Genomic DNA, 18,301 nt, shown 5'->3' with positions numbered 1-18,301 from the left:
ATGGTTTAGTGAGGGTTTCTAGGTATGTCTATGGTTGCCTGAGTGGTTCTCAATCAGAGACAGATGTCTTTCATTTGTCTCTGATTGGGAGCCATATTTTAGGCAGCCATAGGCATCATGTTTTTGTTGGGTCATTGTCTAAGTCTGTGTCTAGGTCTAGGTCTGTGTCAAGATTGCATGTTTTGCATTTAGTCGGTTATAGCTTCACGGTCATCGATTTGTTGTTTTGCTTCGTTGGTTCATCTTCTAAATAAAGAGAAGATGTATTTTTCACACGCTGCGCCTTGGTCCGCTTTCTCTCCCTTTGTCGATCGTGACACAGACACACGTGTGAGAGAGAAAGAGAGAGCGAGAGAAATTGTAAATGCAACCCATATTTATGTTTATTTATTTTCTATTTTCTATTTTAACTATTTGCACATAATATGACATTTGAAATGTTTTTATTATTTTGGAACTTTTGTGAGTGTAATGTTTACTGTTAATTTTTTTGATTGTTTATTTCACTTTTGTTAATTATCTATTTCACTTGCTTTGGCAATGTAAACATATGTTTTCCATGCCAATAAAGCCCATTTAAATTGAAATTTAACATTTCATTGAGAGAGAGAGAGCGAGAGACAGAGAAAGAGAGAAGAAAAAAAAATTATACAAATAAATAGAAAGAAAGAGAGAGAAAAAGAGAGAGACCAAATCAAGGAGAAACAGGAAATTTGGTGTCCCCAGGTCAGCTTTCTTCACTTTCTCTCATTCTCTCCCTCTCCTTTTCTCTCCCTCCCTTGGGGTGGTTGGGTAACAGCCAATCTCATTGAAAGACAGATCACTGAGATATTGTCATTTTCCAGCGCCACCCTCTTAATCAATTAATCTATAATAGAATCCAATGAGCCCCTTAGAAGACCAGCAGCTCCAATAACAGGTGCAGATATGAGCTTGATTATTAGCGAGAGAGAGAGAGAAACAGAGAGTAACAGATTTGCAGGGGATTCATTGCAAGTAATTTCCATATACTCTATTACACGGAAATAGATAACATTTTTTTTTTACCCTGACAAGGTCAGCCAGCCTGTTAAGTCCCCATACTGACTAAAAACTGTGCTCTTTGTTAATGACTTTCATATCCGGTCACTAAGATAATGCACGTATGAAAAATGACTGGGATCAGTCAATGGTCACATACTGTCAAGGCTTACTGTACTATATGTTGTTGATGTTACCTCAATGCACTTGCAGGTCAGTTAGAGTGGTGCGGTGGCTAAAAGAGCCACATATTAGGCTTTCCATCACAGTCCAGAATGGCAGTAGTTTAAAGGTACTTTATAATAAGAGCCTTAAAGAGCGACTGCCCCTAAAAACCAACCAATCCAGGGTTCCCCAAATCAAGTTTCTACAAGGTGTCAAAATTATTCCACAGGGATGCTGGCCCATGTTGACTCCAAAGCTTCCCACAGTTGTGTCAAGTTAGCTGGATGTCCTTTGTGTGGTGGACCATTCTTGATACACACAGGAAACTGTAGAGCATGAAAAACCCAYCAGTGTTGCAGTTCTTGACACAAACTGGTGCACCTGGCACCTACTATCATACAATGTTCAAAGGCACTTAAATGTTTTGTCTTGCCCATTCACCCTCTGAATGACACACTGCATACATACACAATCCATGTCTCAGTTGTCTCAAGGCTTAAAAATCCTTATTTTACCTGTCTCTTCCTCTTCATCTACACTGATTGAAGTGGATTTAACAAGTGACATCAATAATGGATCATAGCTTTCAACTGGATTTACCTGGTCAGTCTATGTCATGGAAAGAGCAGGTGTTTTTAAAGTCACTGTATAGCATGATGAGATTATCATGGACAAAAGAGCGAGTTAATATATTTTTTATATAAATCTTTTTTTTWATATAATTTTTTATTTTTCAAATGGCAGCTAAGCATTGATTATCATGTCACCAGAATTAGACCCTRGGTATTTATTGGAAAGGAGCATCAAGCTCACCAGCCTGTGAAGTTCATCATAACGTATTTCATCTGTAGCCTAATAAACTGCATGCATTCCCGACAAGTCGTAGTTGGAGGACCACACAACATGTCATCGCGTGACTCCGAGTTCACTTCGTTATGATGGTTATTACATCAATATTTGTGCATAAAACCYCTTCCACCGACATTCCTTGCATAATTCACTTTACCGGCACAAAAATATCCCACCTTGTCTAGCGTATTTTGTTTTGTCGACATTTAGAAAGTTACCAAAACATTTTCTGTTTCCATCAGACCTGTCATAAAATGTTTCATCAGACATGTGCCAATTTCCATATGTTCCAAGACAGACCAGAGATATGACTGTACTAGTCTATCAAAAGCGTTTTCTGCATCAAGAGGTAAACAGCCCAAGGAGCTGTTGTTTATGATTAAGCATTTAAAAGATACAGTTCTTTCAGAAATTATTCACACCGCTTGACTTTTTCCACGCTTTGTTGTGTTACAGCCTGAATATAAAATGGGTTTAAAATGAAATGTTGTGTCACTGGCGTACACACAATACCCCATAATGTCAAAGTAAAATTTTGTCTTTAGAAATGTTTAGAAATTAATAACAAATGTAAAGCTAAAATGTCTTGAGTAAATAAGTATTCAACCCTTTGTTATGGCAAGCCTAAATATGTTTAGGAGTAAAACAATTGCTTAACAAGTCACATATTAAGTTGCATGAACTCACTCTGTGTGCAATAATAGTGTTTAACATGATTTTTGAATGACTACCTCATCTTTGTATCCCACACATACAGTTATCTGTAAGGTCCCTCAGTCGAGAAGTGAATTTCAAACACAGATTCAACCACCAAGACCAGAGAGGTTGTCCAATGCTCGCAAAGAAGGGCACTTATTGGTAGATAATAAAACAATTGTAAAAATACAAAAAAGCAGACATTGAATATCCCTTTGAGCATGGTGAAGTTATTAATTACACTTTGGATGGTGTATCAATATGCACAGTCACTACACAGATACAGGCATCCTTCCTAACTCAGTGGCTGGAGAGGAAGGAAACCGCTCAGGGATTTCACCATGAGGTCAATGGTGATTTTAAAAACAGTTACAGAGTTTAATGGCTGTGATAGGATACTAACATAATTGACAGAATGAAAAGAAGGAAGCCTGTACCGAATAAAAATATTTCAAAACATCCATCCTGTTTGCGACAAGGCACTAAAGTAATACTGCAAAAAATGTGTCAAAGCAATTCACTTTTTGTCCTGATTACAAAGTGTTATGTTCGGGGCAAATCCAATACAGCACATTACTGACTACCACTCTCCATATTTTCAAGCATAGTGGTGGCTGCATCATGTTATGGGTATGCTTGTAATGATTAAAGCCTCAGAAGTTTTTCAGGTTAAAAAATAAATGGAATGGAGCTAAGCACAGGCAAAATCCTAGAGGAAAACCTGGTTCAGTTGTCCTTCAGCCAGACAATGGGAGATTAATTTATCTTTTAACAAGACAATAACCTAAAACACAAGGCCAAATCTGCATTGGAGTTGCTTACCAAGAAAACAGTGAATGTTTCTGAGTGGCCGAGTTACAGTTTGACTTAACTCTACTTGAATATCTATAGCAAGACCTGAAAATGGTGGTCTAGCAATGATCAACAACCAATTTGACAGAGCTTGAAGAATTTTGAAAAGAATAATGGTGAAATGTTGCACAATCCTGGTGTGGAAAGCTCTTTGAGAGATACAGAAAGACTCACAGCTGTAATGCCAAAGGTGCTTCTACAAAGTATTGACTCGGGCGTGTTAATACTTTTGTGAATGAGATATTTCTGTATTTTTTTTTCAATACATTGCAAATATATTTAAAAACGTAACTTGCTGCCGTGTTGTGAGCATTTCTCCTTTTATCATTGAAAGCAAGTCTAAGAAGCGGTAGAGCTGTTCTATGTGCGCTATTTCTATGCTTCCCGGTCTTAAGTTGAATTTTTGCATCTTTTACTTTCCGTTTTGGTCACCAGCTTCAAACAGCTGAAAATAAAATATTTTGGTTTTGGAAAATATATTTCACTGCGGTTCAGATGGTGCAATGATTCTCGCCAATATACTTGCTTGTTTTGTTGCATAAAGTGAAATTAGGCGAACTATTAGAATTTTAGCAACCAGGAAATTGTGGAASGATTTCTGCATATTGCACCTTTAAGTGCCAAATAAAATAACAGGGTTGACCGTAGCAGGGTAGACAATTTCATCTCAAATCACCCATACATCCTCTTGTGACAAGGGGAGTGGAAGCTTGTTGTGTGCAACAGGGAGTTGCAATTGAATGAAATCTTCACAAAATAATTGAAATTGTTCATTTTTTTTGCCTGTCTATCTGGTTGACGTTATGCTCGACCCGCTCAGTTTGTCATCAGAAAACACCAGCAAATGATCACAAAGAGTAGAACCATCTCATCTGCTTTTACACTTCAATAATGCCACTTTAATAATGCTTTTTAATAATGTTTTTTAATAATGTTCTTGCATTACTCATCTCATATGCATATACTGTATTCTATTCAGAAATGACTTTGTCAAAGCAATACAATATCTACGGCTTTACAATGATGGTGAAAACTTGGAGAAATGTTGGGTTTAAGTGGGGTAAAATCTTCCTCGAAGTCACAGAGGGTGCATGGAGGGACATGCCAAAATGCTGCATTTTGGCACTTTACCAAGTCTTTATTAATATATAAAATCTGATTGATTTAATTCTCCATGTGGTCTATATTAAAGGGCACTTCATTTAATATAACAGGCTTTTAAAATGCTATATTGGTGCACAAGTTCTAATTTAAGTATCAAAGGGATTGAAAAGGCACTCATTTCATGGGACAACCCAAATAACAAAAATAAAATAGCAGGTCATTTGTAAAACGAAAACACTGAAGAGCGGCTCATCTTATCTTAATAACACATATACAATATAGCTAACTCAATTGCTTTAACATAATTTATGGCATACATTTAGAGCAGTGTGTGAAATGCAGTCAAGGACTATTCAGAGGCAGCGTTTTTGATAAGTCTCCATGGCAATCACAGTTTGATTTCTTTGTAATATGTGTGGACATTTGTGTTGTCGGATAGCAGCAGAAGTAATGAAATGGCAAGGCTTGGCAGAGGCCCTTTGTGAAAGGGTGAACATTTACAAGCTAAAAAACCCCAGCTCAAATTAAGCTAAAATGGATTGTGCAATGGTTTGTTGACAGAAAATGCTGTGTCGTGCAATCATTACAACTGAGGATACAACAAAAACTGTGTTTCACAATCCACATAACATGTGATCTTGCTTTGGAGTGCCACAACCAAGGGCTATATGCTTGACAGACTTGGCCAAAGTCCAATTGGAGCTGTCAGCTTTAATGGTGAGTGGTTGATCCGGGGCAATAAATCATGTTACACTGGCACATGCTGAAAACCCAGTCCACAGTCCATCGATTAATTAGCCATATTAGGCAGAGGGGCTGTCACTTCTCATCCGGGCCATGTGATGGTGTGTGATGTTCTCGGGGTTGCATGTATGGTTCATGTATATGATTCCAAGTTGTTATTGATGCTGTCGGTGTTTCCAACAATCCTTATGCATGGCTTTGGTGTTGCGCAAAGCAATTAAGGTTAGATAATCCATTTGCATCACAGTTTGCCACAGTTCACAATATTCAGAGAATATCTTTTTCTACTTACTCTTTCAAATGCTTGTATGAAGTGCAATTTGTATGATTTGGTATGTACATTTAAGCCTCCATTCAGCATGACATAAAAGCACAAAAAAGCACAATCGGTGCACGAATGTACCTAAACATAAACATCAATGCCTTTCTTAAAATCAATACACAGAAGTATATATTTTTTAAACCTGCATATTTAMTTAAAAGAAATCCAGGTTAGCAGGCAATATTAAACGAAGGAAATTGTGTCACTTCTCTTGCGTTCATTGCACGCAGAGTCAGGGTATATGCAACAGTTTGGGCCGCCTGGCTCGTTGCGAACTAATTTGCCAGAATTTTACGTAATTATGACATAACATTGAAGGTTGTGCAATGTAACAGGAATATTTAGACTTATGGATGCCACCCGTTAGATAAAATACGGAACGGTTCCGTATTTCACTGAAAGAATAAACTTTTTGTTTTCAAAATTATAGTTTCCATATTTAACCATATTAATGACCTAAGGCTCGTATTTCTGTGTGTTATTATGTTATAATTAAGTCTATGATTTGATATTTGATAGAGCAGTCTGACTGAGCGGTGGTAGGCAGCAGCAGGCTCGTAAGCATTCATTCAAACAGCACTTTCGGGCGTTTGCCAGCAGCTCTTCGCTGTGCTTCAAGCATTGAGCTGTTTATGACTTCAAGCCTATCAACTCCCGAGATTAGGCTGGTGTAACCGATGTGAAATGGCTAGCTAGTTAGCGGGGTGCACGCTAATAGCGTTTCAATCGGTGACGCCACTCGCTCTGAAGACCTTGAAGTAGTAGTTCCCCTTGCTCTGCAAGGGCCGCGGCTTTTGTGGAGCGATGGGTAACGATGCTTCGAGGGTGGCTGTTGTCGATATGTTCCTGGTTCGAGCCAGGTAGGGGCGAGGAGAGGCGGAGAATCTTACTGTTACACTGGCAATACTAAAGTGCCTATAAGAACATCCAATAGTCAAAGTATATGAAATACAAATGGTATAGAGAGAAACCTATAATTCCTATAATAACTACAACCTAAAACTTCTTACCTGGGAATATTGAAGACTCATGTTAAAAGGAACCACCAGCTTTCATATGTTCTCATGTTCTGAGCAAGGAACTTAAACGTTAGCTTTTTTACATGGCACATATTGCACTTTTACTTTCTTCTCCAACACTTTGTTTTTGCAATATTTAAACCAAATTGAACATGTTTCATTATTTATTTGAGGCTATGTAGATTTTATTGATATATTATATTAACTTAAAATAAAAGTGTTCATTCAGTATTGTTGTAAATGTAATAAAAAAAATGGCATAAAAAAAATAATMAAACTGCAAAAAAATTGGCCGATTAATCGTTTTTTTTTTTTTTTTGGTCCTCCAATAATCGGTATCGGTATCAGCGTTGAAAAATCATAATCGATCGACCTCTAGTCTGAACCCCACCCTGGGCAACTGGGTCCTGGACTTCCTGACGGGCCGCCCCCAGGTGTTGAAGGTAGGAAACAACACCTCCACCTCGCTGATCCTCAACACAGGGGCCCCACAAGGGTGCGTGCTCAACCCCCTCCTGTCATCCCTGTTCACCCATAACTGCGTGGCCACGCACACCTCCAACTAAATCATCACGTTTTCAGACGACACAACAGTAGTAGGCCTGATTACCAATAATGACGACACAGCCTACAGGGAGGAGGTGAGGGCCCTGGGAAAGTGGTGCCAGGAAAATAACCTTTCGTGGACTCGTGGACTTCAGGAAACAGCAGAGGGAGCACTCCCCTATTCACATAGACGGGACTGCAGTGGAGAAGATGGAAAGCTTCAAGTTCCTCGGTGTACACGTCACTGACGATCTGAAATGGTCCAGCCACACAGACAGTGTGGGGAAGAAGCAGCATATTCAACCTCAGGAGGCTAAAGAAATTTGGCTTGGCCCCTAAAGCCTCAAACTTTTACAGATGCACAATTGAGAGCATCCTGTCGGGCTGTATCACCGCCTGGTACGGCAACTGCACCGCCCACAACCGCAGGGCTCTCCAGAGGGTAGTGCGGTCAGCCCAACGCATCACCGGGGGCAAACTACCTGCCCTCCAGGACACCTACAGCACCCGATGTCACAGGAAGGCCAAAAAGATCATCAAGGACATCAAACACCCGAGCCACGCCCTGTTCACCCTTCTATCATCCAGAAAGTGAGGTCAGTACAGGTGTATCAAAGCTGGGACCGAGAACCTGAAAAACAGCTTCTATCTCAAGGCCATCAGACTGTTAAATTGTCATCACTAGCCATCATCCACCCGGTTACGCTACCCTGCACCTTAGAGGCTTCTGCCCTATATACATAGACTTGGAATCACTGGCCACTTTAATAATAGAACACTAGTCACTTTAATAATGTTTACATACTGCTTTACTCATCCCATATGTATATATTCTAATCTATTCTACTGTATTTTAGTCAATGTCACTCCGACATTGCTCTATATGATGTTTATATATTTCTTAATTCCATTATTTTACTTTTATATTTGTGTGTATTGTTGTAAATTGTTTTAGATACTACTGCACTGTTAGATACTACTTCACTGTTGGAGCTAGGAATACATGCATTTCGCTGCACCCACAATAAAATTTGATTTGATTTGTCCTAACAACAAAGGAGAATTATGGGAAGAATTTACTTGGTGGTTAGGAGTACTAAAATGACAAATGTTAGGAGAATTTACATAAAAGGTAAGGAGAATTAGGTTAAGTTAGGAAAAGGGTTAGCTAAAATGCTACTGTTAACTCAAACACGCAACCTTTGGATTGCTAGACGATTGTTTCTGTCTAATGTAAATAGACTATTAGTACGTATTTGTCTTGGAGGTGCTAAAAAATATGTAGTATGCTTCTTATGTCGTGGAGGACCTAGAGGTCCTTTAGGTCCTTTAATCAATAATTTAATCAAATGTATTTATAAAGCCCTTCTTACATCAGCTGATGTCACAAAGTGCTGTACAGAAACCCAGCCAAAAACCCCAAACAGCAAGCAATGCAGGTGTAGAAGCACGGTGGCTAGGAAAAACTCCCTAGAAAGGCCAGAACCTAGGAAGAAACCTAGAGAGGAACCAGGCTATGCAGGGGTGACCAGTCCTCTTCTGGCTGTGCCGGGTGGAGATTATAACAGAACATGGCCAAGCTGTTCAAATGTTCGTAGATGACCAGCAGGGTCAAATAATAATAATCACAGTGGTTGTCGAGGGTGCAACAGGTCAGCACTTCAGGAGTAAATGTCAGTTGGCTTTTCATAGCCGATCATTCAGAGTATCTCTACCACTCCTGCTGTCTCTAGAGAGTTGAAAACAGCTGGTCTGGGACAGGTAGCACGTCTGGTGAACAGGTCAGGGTTCCATAGCCGCAGGCAGAACAGTTGAAACTGGAGCAGCAGCACGGCCAAGTGGACTGGGGAGAGCAAGGAGTCATCAGGCCAGGTAGTCCTGAGGCATGGTCCTAGGGCTCAGGTCCTCTGAAAGAAAGAAAGAAAGAAAGAAAGAAAGAAAGAATTAGAGAGAGCATACTTAAATTCACACAGGACACCGGATAAGACATCTTTAACCGTTCATCTGTTTACTGTTTACTACTTGTACTGTTTTATCGGACTTCTGCCCACAACAACTCCCAGAGAAATGTGATTTTTTTTTTTTAATGCTAATGACGAAAAGAAAGGAGGGGAGAGAGAACCCACAACTGCGTCTTGTCAAATATTTAAAAAATTGCCATGCTCAACTGATTTAGCATTTGTAATACCTGATGATAATTTGCTTCAAACAGCAAGGTGTGACAAATGAAGCAGAGGCACAGCAATAGAAAGATCACCCCCCTAAAACTGAAGTACCTCTGGGGTCGAGACACAGCATCCAACCATGTTGATAGGCTGTTGGCCATAATATGACATCTACTGCTGGATAYTATGTCTAAATTCATTGACTGCACCATTTCGCTGACAGCTTGACCAAATGTTTGATGCGGGTCCCAAACTACCGTCATCCGTCATAGACAAGCTGAAATGTATTTAGGGACTGCATCATCATGTTTATTCAATTACGCACTGGAGCTCAATGAATCAGTTTTCGTAATTAGGTTAAACATGCACATGCATGAACCATGACGGTGATATCAAGGGTATTCACAGTCAGGGGTACTTTTGTGTTGTAGTGCTTTAGAAGGAGGATGTATTCAAGTTAGTGTTATTAGATTAGATTTTGTAGATTGTGTTAGAATGCATGGATTTCTAAAACATTATTAGTTAAATCTACAATAGTGGCCTGCACCAGAATATCAATGAAACATGATAATATCACAGTCCCTATGCACAGTAGTGAAGTCTTTACACATTAATATGCACAGGCAGCTCAGTAAATGTCATCTCCCAATGCATTTCTATGAATGTCAAGCACCGTGTGTTTACTTGGGTATTTTGCAATACGTCATATTTATTTGGCCGAGCGGCACTCTATCCAATCACTCCGTATTATTTCCCACCGTGGGATTTGATGGATCCCGCTATGTCCTGCTCTGTCACATCTCATACTCTGCAGTTTGCCCCTATCTCCAAGCACATGTAATATTGCCTTTTTTCCTTCCATCATTTCAAGACAAGGCTCTCCTTCAGATAGATAGRGAAATTTTCTCAGCACTGTGGGGTTTGTTAAAGGCCCAGTGCTGTCAAAAACAAGATTCTTCTGAGTTTCATTTATATTTCCACGCTATGACATTGTAATAAAATTGTGAAATTATGAAAATTATGATAATGCCCTTTTAGTGTAAGAGCTGTTTGAAAAGACCAGCTGAAATTTTGCCCTGTTTTGGTGGTATGGAGTTTTGGCCTGCCTGGTGACATCACCAGATGGTAAATTAGTTAATAGACCAATAAGAAAGAGATTTCTAAACCTCTCTGCCAATAACAGCTAGTTTTCAGTTTTCCCCTCCCCACTCAAACCACAGTCCTAGCACAATTCTTGCTTGACACATTGCTATTTGCTCAGAAGCTATTTTTGTTTCTTTTTGAGGATTTCAATTGAAAACAATCACAGTAAGGTACTTCATTCTTTCCCAGAAATGATTTGATGTTTAGATAAAAACTGCTGCATTGGACCTGAAAGATTTTAGAACGTCTGTTTTATTGCCTGCTTTGCGTAAATAACATCACATAGGTCTAATGCCTAGTCAATGTGATTGGTATTCCTGGTGTGTGTCTTTTCATATGTAACGCATATGATATGTTTACATTTGAATTCTTTCCACCATCACGTTTTTGATGCCATTATCCCAAGGTAAATTAAATGCACATAGTGGTGAATACATTTTCATGTGAATATTGTGAATCAACATGCCCCATGGAGATTGAAAAAGATGACTATAGATTGGCCTAGCATTCGGGAATGGAATTTACTTGAACTCTGTAAGTGGCAATACAAAATCTCCCACAACCTTATTAATTAAAACAATTGTTCAACTGACCATATGACATTCATACAATTTGATGTGAAAATATTATCCTGACACAAACTGACCTCTTTTTATGGAATGAGTTGAGAGCAAAACATTCTATTGATCTGTTTGCAGTAACGGGTAAACAAATGCGCAACATGGTGTGTGTAATTTGTGCACGATTTTGTCAATTCTAAGAAAGTTATGCGAAATATTTCTTCACTGTCTCTTTAAGAGTGTTCACTGTTTTGACTACTATAGACTGGGGCTAGGGGGTGGGCTTTAGCCACGAGAGCGTGTTGGCGATAAAGAGACTTGTAAATTCAGTTCATTCAAGAGAGAGGATGGAATGGGAGAAGATAAATAATGAAAGTCTCTATCAAGAATTAAACTGCACATACTGTCACAGAAGTTACCTTTTTGACGAGGAAGTTGATTCTCAATACCAAGCAACCTGGACTCGGGGGTAGACAGCCTAACATCGTGGGTTGAATGTAAATCTGGACAGCGTTATGAAAAATTCCCATCAACAAACAATACGGTGACAGCGGCAGAGAAATCTAAGAAAATAGAGCATCTTCTCTCTACTCCCGACCGTATCCAGGCGCGTAAATTTGCCATCCTTCAGATATAAGAAAACACCATAAGGAACTTATTCTTACGAATGTTGTATGTAGTCTTTCTGAAGCAGTTGTGATGCTGCAAGTGGTTTTAAGTCGTAGAAATTGTCTCAACGTGTGGGGCTGACTTTCCAAAGTTGTCGGAGTCGGCTTCTGTAGACTTGACAGACCTTACCCACATTTGGATAATTTTTTGTTTTTGGTGGGGATACCTGAGAAACTTTTCTTGTTTGAAGACAATTTTATCATACACCAGAGGGTAATGGAGTTTCGCCTTACGTTGGATACCCTACCGGTTATTTTTGCGCTTATTGGTTTCGTTTTTGGTAAGTTCAATTCATGATACAATTATCATATTTCTTATACGCCATGCTTAATGATTTTTCCTATAAATAAGTTATTAAGTGTGATGCTTTGTTTTTTTGTGGCACTCTTGGTCCAATAGCCAAGGAAATGAATGTGTGGTTTATTTTACACACAAGGCTTCAGTGACAGACGCTCATTCACCTTAATTCGTATTGGTATAGGCCTAGTAAAAAATATATTTATGAGTGATCTTGTATAAAAAGATCTACATTTTGTGTATTTTGCTCAAAACTTTGAAATCAAAAAGGTTGATATGCTTATTACCACATTATAAAGAATGTCCGTAGATGCTCATCCTTAATCCATCAATTTCTCAGCTCGTCGCAYATTATTGGTTATGCCTTTAAATGAGGAAAATACGTCAGTGAGGGGAGAAATGTTTATGAAGCCACATTGACAATACCTGAGCAGTCACATGAATAACTATTCAGTGATGCCATTGGGAGGGACACCACTTCAATTATGTCAACTCAGTTTGAGAGGGGAAACATGGCTGGCTTGGGGACCTTGGCAACATGTTGACCTCTTTTGTGATTGTGTCTTCAAGATCTGTATTCCTGAATATCTAAGGACAGGAGAGAGGGCCAGAATTCGACAGTTGCAGTTGTGCCTAACTAAATATATAATAATACAGTATGTATTAATAACATCATTTAGAAGTTTCACTGAGTTTTGTCACAGACAATGGATTCTTCTCAAGAGAAACTCACCCTGTTGATTAATACAAATAATACCATTACTCGCTATCCCCATTGCATGTCGTATGGCCACTTGGCAGTATTCCCGGTCGTACGCAGATGCCGTCTCTGACAGCGTGGTGTATCGGGCCCTGCTGCTGGGTACTGCTGGAGCTGGCTTTTACAAGGCTGTAAACATTGACTATGAACCCAGAGCATGGCCACATCTGGAACAGCTCTCCTTCAATGATTCCAGATGTTCCTATGGGTCCACAAGGCTAAATTGAACGCACACTCATTCGCAGCTTTGCCAAATCTTCCTAATTCAATGTCCCCATAACCTCAAATTGAATCAATGTCATTTTTAGCCATAAAAAAAAAGACCAGTTTTTCTTCTCTAAGTCCAAATATCCTACGTGTCCATGTGCCGATGCAAGCTGTTTTCCACTGTACATGTCACCATTCGAGAGAAAAAAAGTCTCCACCCAACCATTCTCACTATGCGCWGAAGGTCCCTCCAGCTATCTCCCATCACCTTTCCACACCTGATAAAAGCCTTCAACAGGGGGCCAGGGTCAAGTTTCAATCGCTGGCTTCAGTTTGTCAGTAAGGTGACCCTCAGTCAACCCAGTCGCTAGTTTGTCAACCCTATTGCCAGTCTTGAATGACTGAACGGGAGAGGGCCATGCGTTTGCTCAGCTCCTTTTGAAATCGCTGGGAAATTGCAGCAGAACAGCTGTCAGTTTTCTCATGACCATCCCCAAACAGGCCTTTAACGAGGCCAAAAAGACGGGATATAACCGTTTGACTTTGATCTTAATTACAGTACACACGCGTCTCGGACAAGATCTCGGTGGAGAATAGCCTATAACCAATAGCTAAGCTGTTATAGTTTTAAAGCCATCAATAGGTGTTTGAGGATGATTTGTGTTTACATTGTACTGCTCATTTGAAACGTTTGGAGCCGTTGTTGACAAACGATAGCGGAAAGCAAAGAAAGCATTATGGTAACTGCATAACTACAGTGCTGTTATTGCGAAATGTAAAGAGACATACGTGTACATCTAATTGCTACATTTGTGTCTGGGTTACACCAGCCTCTGACATGTCCCTTAATTCACCCGTAGTATCTATGCATCTCTGTGTCATCGCCATTACTCAGTGAGCCATTACCTAAACGGTGACGTGAATGTCGAAGAATGTTGATGGGTAACAGGGATGAAGGCTCTTCCTGTTTGTCTGTTGTAAACACTGTCTGAGACATGTGACTGCAACCAGCACAGTAAACATATAGTAGACAGACAGCCACATCCCCAAGTGAGGGAACCAGACATCTTAATCATCTTGGTTCTGGTCTAAAATGATCACTTTGACAGGATCTAGCAAGATCTACAGTCAGCGAGACACCCAAGTCAGACAGACAGATAAAGACAGAGGGAGAGAGTGTAGGCAAGTCACCAGTCAGAACCCTCTGTTCCCTCTTAGATGCACCACACACACACACACACACACACACACAACACACACCACACACACACCACACAACACACCACACACACCACCACACCAACACACACCACACACACACACACACACACACACACACAACACACACCACACACACCACACACGCCAAACAACCAGTCCCCTCATCGCCTCCCTTTTCATCTGTTATTCAAGCAGATCAATCAAGCTGCCAATAACTTGGGAGGGCTGACATGAGCTGTTGAGTATTGATCCATCTTCCATAGTGTGACTCAGCTAACCAGCATAAAATACATGGTCAAACCTCATTCACTATAACTATTAAAAGAATAACGATATTCTCAGTTTGCTCAATGTCTGCTGATTGTCATCAGCCAAGGTCAGTTATCATATAAGCTCAACTAAAATACCCAATCAACAGGCAGAAAATAGTCAATTGGAGTTCAGTTAAGTCTGTTTGAAAAAACATTGTTTTTCCAAGGGCTAAAAGGAGTCACCCTAACCTCTTTGCCACTACCAGACAGGGCTGAGGTATTTCCAGTTCACCAGGCATCAAAAAAACCAACCAAACCACAGGGGGACTCTATTTAGCAGTGGCTTGCTGACAGCACCTCTCTCCAGACCTCAAAAGAGCTCCACCGCAGCTGTCCGAGGTGAAAACGAGCCACAGGGACCTCAACAATACCAGTGTGCACAATCTGACGGGCCCCTGGGCCAGGGCCCCACGTTTCAGACAGCTTTAATGGCCGAGGACATTAGTTCCAGTAGTCCAAGTGGTTATGGGGACATTGTGGGGATGATGAAGATGAAAGGTTGTTGGGGGACGCTGAGCCCTTAGCGCTGGTCACACACACACACAGACACACACCGACGACAGAGAGAGAGAAGAGGAGAAGAGAGGAGAGAGAGAGAAGAGAGAGAGAGAGAGAGAGAGAGAGAGAGAGAGAGAGAGAGGAGAGAGAGAGAGAGAGAGAGAGAGAAGAGAGAGAGAGAGAGAGAGAGAGAGAGAGAGAGAGAGAGAGAGAGAGAGACAGGAGAGAAGAAGAGAGAGAGACCAGAGAGAAGAGACGAGAGAGAGAGAGAGAGAGAGAAGAGAGACTTGAAGCTGTTTTGTTTTTACTTCTACTACTTGAGGACTATTATATGCAGAACACGTGATGTGGGCTGAGAAAGAAGAAATTTCAAACACTGCATGTCCCACCCCCCACATTTTGTCTGCAGAGGCTTTCAAAATGTTTTCCATTTCAGAGATATCGGTTGAAACGATAGAATTACAAATTAATTAAAGAAATTGCTGTGTTGCCCTGTTCTGTGTTTATTAGTACACATTCATTTATTTAAAGCCTCCTCCAGTTTAGCCAAATTTAACAAGGTGAAAACACACTGGGTGCAGCCATTTTCCCTCTGAAATGTTAGTCACCTGTTGTGACACAAGGATCTGTTGGATCTTTAGGGTACAAAGGCATCTAATTCCAGTTGTGGAATAAGAAAGGAGCAAAGAATGTACATCGGAAAATGAGAACGCAATAGGCCCTGTCACTGTGCATATCCACCCAGACATGCATACAAGCACAGAAAATAACAGTTAATTTGCAGTCCTCCTGTAACCCATAACTGTCCATTCACCTACCCYTCTGTCTGCTTACCTACCTACACTCTTAGAGAAATAGGTGCTATTTAGYACTTAAAAGGTTTCTTTGGCTGTTCCCATAGGATAACCCTTTGAAGAACCATTTTCGGTTCAAGTTAGAACCCTTTCCGCAGAGGGTTCTACATGGAACCCAAAAGGGTTCTACCTGGAACCAAAARTGGTTCTTATATGGGCACAGCCGGAAAAACATTTTGGAACCTTTTTTTCTAAGAGTGTACATGTTTCAAGTGTCTGTTTAACAACAGAGAGCTGTTGGTAAAACAGACGATCACTTTTCCTTTGTTTGCTCACAAAAAAAAAGAACCTGTCTGTCTGTAACATATCTATAACTTATACAACATGCTCACACAACCAACACAACTCTTCCCCATAGGACTTCCCTGTTCCCTTGTTGCCCCCTAGCATGGGGCACATCCATAATGCACTGTCTGCTACAGCATGTACCACCAAGTGTTTTGAAAATTCCCTTTTGTAATAAATGGAGTGTGTGAGGTTTATGTGTGCCTGTGTGTTCGTGTTGTGTGTGTGTGTGTGTGTGTGTGTGTGTGTGTGTGTGGTGTGTGTGTGTGTGTGAGAGAGAGAGAGCATATTGAGAGCGAGGGGGAGTGACCTGTGAGGCCGAGCGGCGCTGTGGTGATAAAGACAGCGTGGGCACTGGAGCACAGCAGAAGAGCTGTCCTACTCCACTCAGACATCATATTCACACAGCCACCCCACTGCCCTGCCCAGGCCTCACAAGACCCTGTGTCTGTCTGTCTGTCTGTCTGTCTGTCTGTCTGTTCAGGAGTCACACAGAGAGGCAGCATGTCTAGGCAGTCAAATGGCAGACAGTGTCTCTGTGTTTTTGTTTGTTTTATTGGTGTAGATGCGTCTGTGAATGCACTGTGTATACGCTGTATGTGTTTTCCATGAGAGTGTGTGTGTGTGTGTGTGTGTGTGTGTGTGTGTTGTGTACCATTCGTGTGGCATTGTGCATTCGTATTAAATCAATACTTGTGCGTGGCGATGTGTGTGTGTTGTGTGTGTTGTGTGTGTGTGTGTGTGTGTGTGTGTGTGTGTGTGTTGTGGTGTGTGTGTGTGTGTGTGTGTGTGTGTGTGTGTGTGGTGTTTGTGTGTGTGGTAGTGCACCATTCAGCCAGTATCATTGTCTGCAGCTATATTTGGATGGTTCCCGCTGATTAAACTAGTGGGCAACTTGGTCCCCTCTGAAGGGCACATTAAACAGCATGCCCGCTGCCATGTGAACACTCCCATCAGAGCTCTCAGTCTAATGACTCTGAGCATACACCCACACACACACACACACACACACACACACACACACACACAACACACACACACACACCACACACACACACACACACACACCACACACACATACTTCCTCACCTCCACTTCTCATACTGCACTCTCCCGTCCTTCACTACACTCTACTTACTGTACTGCTATTTGGAAATAGACTCCCAGCCAGTCTTACTTGCCAAAACCAATCGCCTGTAGTAGTGGTAGTACCCATTATATAGCATCCACAGCATATTATTCAGTGGACATTTATAATTGCTCAGCAGTGTCTGGTCAAGGTCAGATGAGTATGGCACAAATAGAAAAAGAACTAAGTTTAATTATCTAAATGTTCAGTTGCCTTGTTTATACAAAAAACGTGTATCCCCCACGCCYTACAATCTGGCATATGGTAAAGAGGAATTGGGGATAGAATGGAGTTATCAATCTGTTCTCTCTCCACCAGTAGCCTGTATTTCCCTCCACTGGAGTGTTTCAAGTGTCTGCCTGACAACAGACTTGGTTTTCGTAAGATGCAGCAGTAGGTCAAACAGACGATCTTATCTGCTAAGAAAGTGTCTCTTCGGCGAAGGACGTGTCTGTCTGTCATGCGGCTTTGAAGCAGCGCAGGTAGGGGATCCACAAAATTGCAGTCACTTTTCAAATTGTCTGTCAACATCCAAAATGAGATGCGTAATAAAAATGTAAGTCTAGCTGTCACCTGAAGCATCTGGCAGGGGTTCCACAAATTGGCAGGGGGATCATTTAGACTTTGCAGACTTGAGCACTTCGAAAGTTCAGCAAGGCTATTGTTTGATCATTCATAATTTACTGTCCTTGGTTTCTCAAGGTGACTGGCTTCCTGTCAGAGTAGGAGAAAATTTTGCAGCTGCTGTCATCGATTCCTTGACTTGATGGCATCCATCATTAGGAAAAGTTCCTGTCAGATTAGTCTCAAATAGGCAATATGTGATACGTAGTGAGAAGTAGTTACAGACGAGAAGGGAAGAAGATCTTTCTCCACAAAGAATTC

At 40.9% G+C, this 18,301-nt stretch overlaps 1 protein-coding gene across 7 annotated transcripts in view; it reads left to right on the top strand.

Annotated features, from left to right (window-relative positions):
- Positions 1–18,301, top strand: part of LOC111982075 (roundabout homolog 3-like) — a 324,508-nt gene that overhangs the window by 167,110 nt on the left and 139,097 nt on the right. Inside the window, exon 1 of one of the 7 annotated variants that reach the window (XM_024013620.1) lies at positions 11,512–12,134. The exons of the other annotated variants lie outside the window; for them this stretch is intronic. Within the exon in view, the coding sequence (XP_023869388.1) occupies positions 12,071–12,134 (64 nt within the window). The 5' untranslated portion in view covers positions 11,512–12,070. Of the gene's footprint in view, positions 1–11,511; positions 12,135–18,301 lie in introns of those variants that run through there. 7 annotated transcript variants of the gene reach the window in all.

Source organism: Salvelinus sp. IW2-2015, linkage group LG20, assembly GCF_002910315.2.
Source record: "Salvelinus sp. IW2-2015 linkage group LG20, ASM291031v2, whole genome shotgun sequence".
In the NCBI taxonomy this organism is placed as follows: domain Eukaryota; kingdom Metazoa; phylum Chordata; class Actinopteri; order Salmoniformes; family Salmonidae; genus Salvelinus; species Salvelinus sp. IW2-2015.
Note: the sequence above shows the minus strand (reverse complement) of the source record. Positions and strands in the feature narration are given on the sequence as shown.